The 6,000-nt window shown below is 36.2% G+C and overlaps 1 protein-coding gene across 7 annotated transcripts in view; it reads left to right on the plus strand.

The window, feature by feature from the left end:
• Positions 1-6,000, plus strand: part of erbin (erbb2 interacting protein) — a 136,017-nt gene extending 130,017 nt beyond the window's left edge. For all 7 annotated transcript variants that reach the window (XM_069187084.1, XM_069187090.1, XM_069187089.1 and 4 more), the window contains 3 exons: positions 551-643; positions 979-1,053; positions 2,102-6,000. In XM_069187084.1, coding sequence (XP_069043185.1) covers positions 551-643; positions 979-1,053; positions 2,102-2,209 — 276 coding nt within the window. In that variant the 3' untranslated portion in view covers positions 2,210-6,000. The remainder of the gene's footprint in view (positions 1-550; positions 644-978; positions 1,054-2,101) is intronic.

Consider the following 6,000-nt stretch of genomic DNA (forward strand, 5'->3'; position numbering starts at 1 on the left):
CTCATTCATGTGGTGTGCAGAGAGTGAGCCATATAAAGAGGTATTTTTTGCTGGCATACGAGAGTCAACACTGGAGTTAAACGGGTCATTGTAATGGCATCAGAGCCCCTGTGGGTTAAGAAGAGTGGAACGACTCTTGTTACAATTTGTCCTTTCAAGTTTTGTATATTGGTTGCGTCTGCTATTTTAATGGTACATGGAGAGCGTAGTGGGGCATCTGTTTAGAAAATAGGACGAAAGAACCAGTTGTCTTCCAGTGTGACAGTGGTATTACAATTTATGGTTTGCTTGTTGCAGAGAATGTCATGGAAGGGCAACCATAACTGGGCTATCTTTTTCTAGAAAAACTAAAAACATTTTGCAACTGAGGGGTACAAAAAATAAGTGATGGTACTTCAGAAAACTTGTGTACTGAACTGAAGTACTTATTCTGTGCCACAGTCCTGAATTTCTTTAGTGGACTTTTTAAAAAGGGCCAATCTACTGGATTCTAATCTTAACAGATTCTTATTGTATTCTGTACTCTAATAAAGCCACTTACTGTTTTCAGGTCCATGTCAAAATTGAGAAGAATCCTGAATTGGGTTTTAGTATATCGGGTGGTGTCGGAGGCAGAGGAAATCCATTCCGGCCGGAGGATAATGTATGTATTTTAAGAGTTTTCATATTTAACATTTAATATTGAACATATAGGACAGCTCAACAGCTAAATGTTTTTCTGCATGGAATTAACTTTTATTTTTGTTTGCAACCAAGCCAACACAAGCTGACGTAGCTCCTCCACGAGTATTTAAAATACTTAATGTTAAATATGCCAGTAAAAGAAAATAAGAGGAAAATCAGACCTGAGTGTTGATGCCCTACGTCTGAGCATATAGTTGAAGACATATACTATGCTTACACACATGGATGTTTGTGTTTTCTTCTCGTAGCCTAGTACTCATGATTACTGTTAATGAATCTTCATCTGCTTTACAGGGTATATTTGTAACACGAGTCCAGCCAGAGGGCCCTGCATCAAAGCTTTTGCAGCCTGGGGATAAGATTGTGCAGGTAATGTGTGGAGAAGCTCTAAAAATAATCTGATCAGATAGTTCACTAATGAGAAATATTTCCACCTCATTTTATTTTACTGCCAGATAGTAAAATTTAACTGAGATGCAGTATTTTGTCAATTGTTCTTGAAATTTGTTTTAATGTCATTCATGCTAAAAAAAGGAAACAATGATTACGTATTTTCTTTCTTTTTGTGATTCAGAGACTGAATTGTGGATCAGAGTATATATTTGTTTTCATTTTCAGTGTATTTCAGACTGCTAACCTAGCGAACAATGGAAACCAGTCATGGAAAAAAAATTTAAACCATTATACATGAACGTTTATAGCAGTATTCCAAGTATCTTGCCATGACTGCTTCATGATATAAAATAGTTTATTACTGCATAAGCAATATGTGTACATAATGGATTTCAATAAAACAGCATTCATTTGAAATAATAATATAAGAATCTGAGCAATTGACTTGCAGAGGAAAGCAGGACAGTATAAGAAAATGCAGAAATATGCATTTCAAGATTCAATTCCATGGATATCTTTTAAATTTTTAACCTTTAGACAAGGAGCATGTAAACCCATTTTCTGGCCAGCACGTTTTCACTAAGCACTTTTAAGCAATGTTCTGCAAACTACAGTGACATTGGATACTTATATTCCCAACTATGGCATTATCAGAGTTCTGTGCTTTTTGAACAAAATATAGCAAATACATTGAATAGGTGTGGATCATATCTTACTGTAACAGTGTAATGATATTTTATAATTTATATTTTGCTAAAATTAATTTAAAGTCACTCTGTACATTCATTTATGCTTATTAATTGCAGTGATTAAACTGTTGTTGAGCATAGCCGGGAAATGATTTCCGTGTTTCCTTTGGTAACATGTCACGTCAAACATTTTTAGACTGTTTAAAAATATCTGTTGTTCATTTTCTAAAAATATATTTTTTTATGGTACAGTATGTGTCACACGTTTTTGCAGAGGTTAATGCTTAATTATATGTATTAGAGGACTGTTCTAATGCTCGTGTTTTTTATTGCAGGCAAATGGATACAACTTTGTTAATATTGATCATGGACAAGCGGTTTCCCTGTTAAAAACATTTCCCAATACTGTGGAACTTGTCATTGTCAGAGAAGTGTCTGCATAGAGCCCTGATCACAAGAGAAAAAGCCCAGCAAGAGAGACCATCTTGAGGGGGGAAAAACAAACTGAATGTTTGCTTCAATATTTTTGTAAACAAAGGAGCTGGTTATATATAAATAGATATATGAACTGCATCCATTAAAAGAAAATTTGAGCTTTGGGAAGGGGGAATACCACTGTGTTAAGTGGAAAGGGCACGCGTCTGGAAATAGGCATTTACAAGGCCTACACTGTGGGATTTTATTTTATTTTTTAACAAAAAGTCAGTGAATGATATACTCCTACATGAACAAACCTGTGTGCTTTCTGTACAGACTTGTAGGTTTATTTTTGAATACTTCATATACATTACTAAATAACATAAAGAGCTCTTGTAGTAAGCCTAAAGTGTAGCCGGTGAGCAGATGGCTGGGCTGTCTGCGGCCTAGATGTATATGCCTTTATTTTTAATCATCTTTTCTAACTTTTAAAATGCTGAAAACCACTTCTGTAGATGTAAGGGAGGGGGGTGGGAGATTTGGAGGACAATGCTATGTGCATATTGTGAAGATGAATGTGGTGCTGGATTGAGTTTTTGTATTTTGGCCAGATTAGATTCAATCTTTTAATTTCCCTGCTAGCCAGCAGTGGTTGATATAGCCAGGGACAGCTTTGAATGGCTACATGTCGTTGTGTGACACAGACCTGGATGTCACCAGCAGTGGTCGTTCATTAATGACTTGGATTCTCATGTCTGGGACGAATCATCTGTTTCTCTGTGGTGTTAGACCTCAGTTGCTTAATACACTGGGGAAAAAAGGGTGGCCAATATTGTCTTCTAAAAAGCCATCCGGCATGCCAGTCTGAGATCAAGTTATGCACTGCTTAGCAGCTTTTACCACCTCACCTACACTTGGTGCAAAGTACCTCTCTGAACAGCCTTTTTTGATGTTTGTGTTTATATAAGTGCATCAATAAATGAAAAACCACTGCCTGTGTCTTTATAATTTGGCTTATGTTATTGAGGTAATTTGTTGTGATGTTATGTTCTATTTAGAAAATCATGTTAAACTATCTTTTTAACGGGAAAGGAAAAATACACTGAAGAATGTCCCTGTATACGTCTCCGAATGTGAAATATCAGAAGTACTGGAACCTGTGAAAAAGACATTGGGGAAATTTGGGAAATATTGTTTGGCCTTAATTTGCCTTGCCTGGAGCACGTGGGAACAGGAAGTGTGTTGCTAGGTAACCAAAGTAAGTGCATGAACTGTGGCACAGTGTTGGCAAACTGCTGAGGATCCTGTAAGTGTGGAAGGGTGGTCGTGCCAGATCCTTTCCATTTTTGTTGGCATGTATCAAAGGGCTTAACTCTTAGGTCTACAACTGCGAATTAACGCAAACAAGGCTCGAGTTATTAAAGGGTTTCTGACACCTTTGTTTTAAGTGGGGAAAAAAACATGATCTGCCTTTCCATAGTGTACAAAGTATCCTTTTAAAAATTAAACTTGACTTTTTTACATTTTTTTAGAGAAAGCTTTTCATACCAGATTCCAGATGAGATTTTACAAAAATGCTAGGTGGAAGGCATGTATACAACTGCGCAGATTAGTAATGCCATAGAAGACCAAGAACTGTTTGAAGCAAGGTACTGATTCACACCTTGTGATCTGAGCAATATTAAGACTGATGTACATGGCTAATGAGGTGTGTCCATCTGATCTAATGTGATACATTTGTTAAATAGCAATAGGTCACATTGTCTCAAGAAAAATATTTGCATTTTTTTATTCTGAAAGGAAACCCTTTAAGTACTCTTGGTTGTTATACAGTATTTTATATTTTTAGTTTTGTAATGAAGACATAGGAACTTACATTTAAAATTTGTAAGGAAAAGCAATGAAAAACAAGAATATGCTTTTTCCCCCTCCCAGAGTCAAAAGTCAAAACTGCCCCAAGCTTTTGATGATGAATAACTTTTGCATCAGAAATCCTGCAGCAGATTTGTGTCGAACCCCCGCCTACCCCTCAGCCTTCAGCCAAACCTAAAACCAGCAGTTTGTGGTTTTAGGTCACTCGCTGTTGTTTGCAGACATTGAACTATTCATTACTTACCTGGAGGTAGCTATCACAAATCACCATTTGTAAAGGGGGGGTAACAGGACTAATATTTGATAAAGGCTGCATGTGCCACAAGGGCAATTTTATATATGGTGTCTATTTTGTTTTAAACTCTTCTGTTGAACCAGTGTTTTTTATTTTTAAATGGAGCAAATAGCTATGTTTACATGTGGCTTCAAACAAGAACCATTTCACACACTGAGAGACTGTGGTGTAAAGAATATTCTGTGCATTAATTAATAATTATAATAATTGCTTACACTTATATAGCGCTTTTCTGGACACTCCACTCAAAGCGCTTAACAGGTAATGGGGACTCCCCTCCACCACCACCAATGTGCAGCCACAACTGGATGATGCGACGGCAGCCATAGTGCACCAGTGCACTCACCACACATCAGTGGGGAGGAGAGCAGAGTAATGAAGCCATGAAGAGTCATGGTTTCTTGTCATCAGATGGACTATTTGTTTCTGAATAACACAAGGAAGCTATTGTATCCAGTCTGGCAAAATTACTAGATCTATTTAGGTCCACAAAAACAATTTGTAAGTCACCTTAAAAATTGAACTTCCATGTAAACATAGCTACTTTCCGCAATGATTTTATATATTTTAATAGGTTCAGTTCTTTAATGATATTGGCATTAAATTGACTAACCCTAAAATACCTAACTTCATTATAAACAGTTTAGTTTATAATGTCTTTATATATTAGTTTTGTGACTTTTCATAATGGGATCATAATGCTGTGGTACAGCGTTTATCTGGCAGATGGCCCAGTCAGCTGCTTTTTGTGTCTTTTCTAAATGGCATCAGACAGAAACACTTCACCCTCATTATGATTTGTCTGGGCATTTTCTGGCACTTTTTTCCCCCACTGTGCACCACATTTCATTTATACTAAATATTTTTTTTTGCCCCCAGTACTTTTGAAAATTCAGGCTTCTCCTTGTACAAAGGCTTATTTTTCTATCTCCTATTACAGGCTATGCTCCTGTAGCTGGAGTCTGAGCACACCGGAGGCACACTTGAATATAAGCACTTCCCTGTCGGAAGCCAGCTTTCTTTCCTTAATTTAACAGCCGCATGTCTCCATTACTGTTTATCTTCAGTTTGTCAGTGAAAAATCATAACCTCAACAAAAGGACGTTGATAATTTGGAAGAATTTCTAGCTTTGCTCCGGTAATTTTGTACGTTTTATGGGGAGGACATAGATCTTTGCAGGAGAATCTCCTACTTTTAGATTCTGTATTCTAATATTGATGACATTGAAGAGACGAATAGCAGGTATAAAGAAGCTAGGTATTGCACTGCGGATCATGCTTTCTTTTGCCAAATCGTTAAAGAATTTCTTCCTTTTTTAAAAAAAAAAATGCTCAGATTAAATCATGTTGCAGCATATTGTTTTATTTATTTAGCACATTGTGTCTGTGATTTAGGCATTACTAATCATGTGTAAATACTTCAAAAATACATAAGGCATTAGTGAGATACATTTTTAAAACCAGCAATAAATGAAATGCAGATACAACCCCTTTTACTGTATAACTCTTTAATTTCAAAGGTTTCTCTGTAAGCAGCTACAATGAAATGATTGATATGCATTTATTCAACATTCCAGATTTTGTATATAATTAAACTGTTTTGAGGTAACCTGTGGATAATAGGAAATAAACTAATGCTCTTTAAAATTT

Source organism: Lepisosteus oculatus, chromosome 3, assembly GCF_040954835.1.
Source record: "Lepisosteus oculatus isolate fLepOcu1 chromosome 3, fLepOcu1.hap2, whole genome shotgun sequence".
Lineage (NCBI taxonomy): Eukaryota > Metazoa > Chordata > Actinopteri > Semionotiformes > Lepisosteidae > Lepisosteus > Lepisosteus oculatus.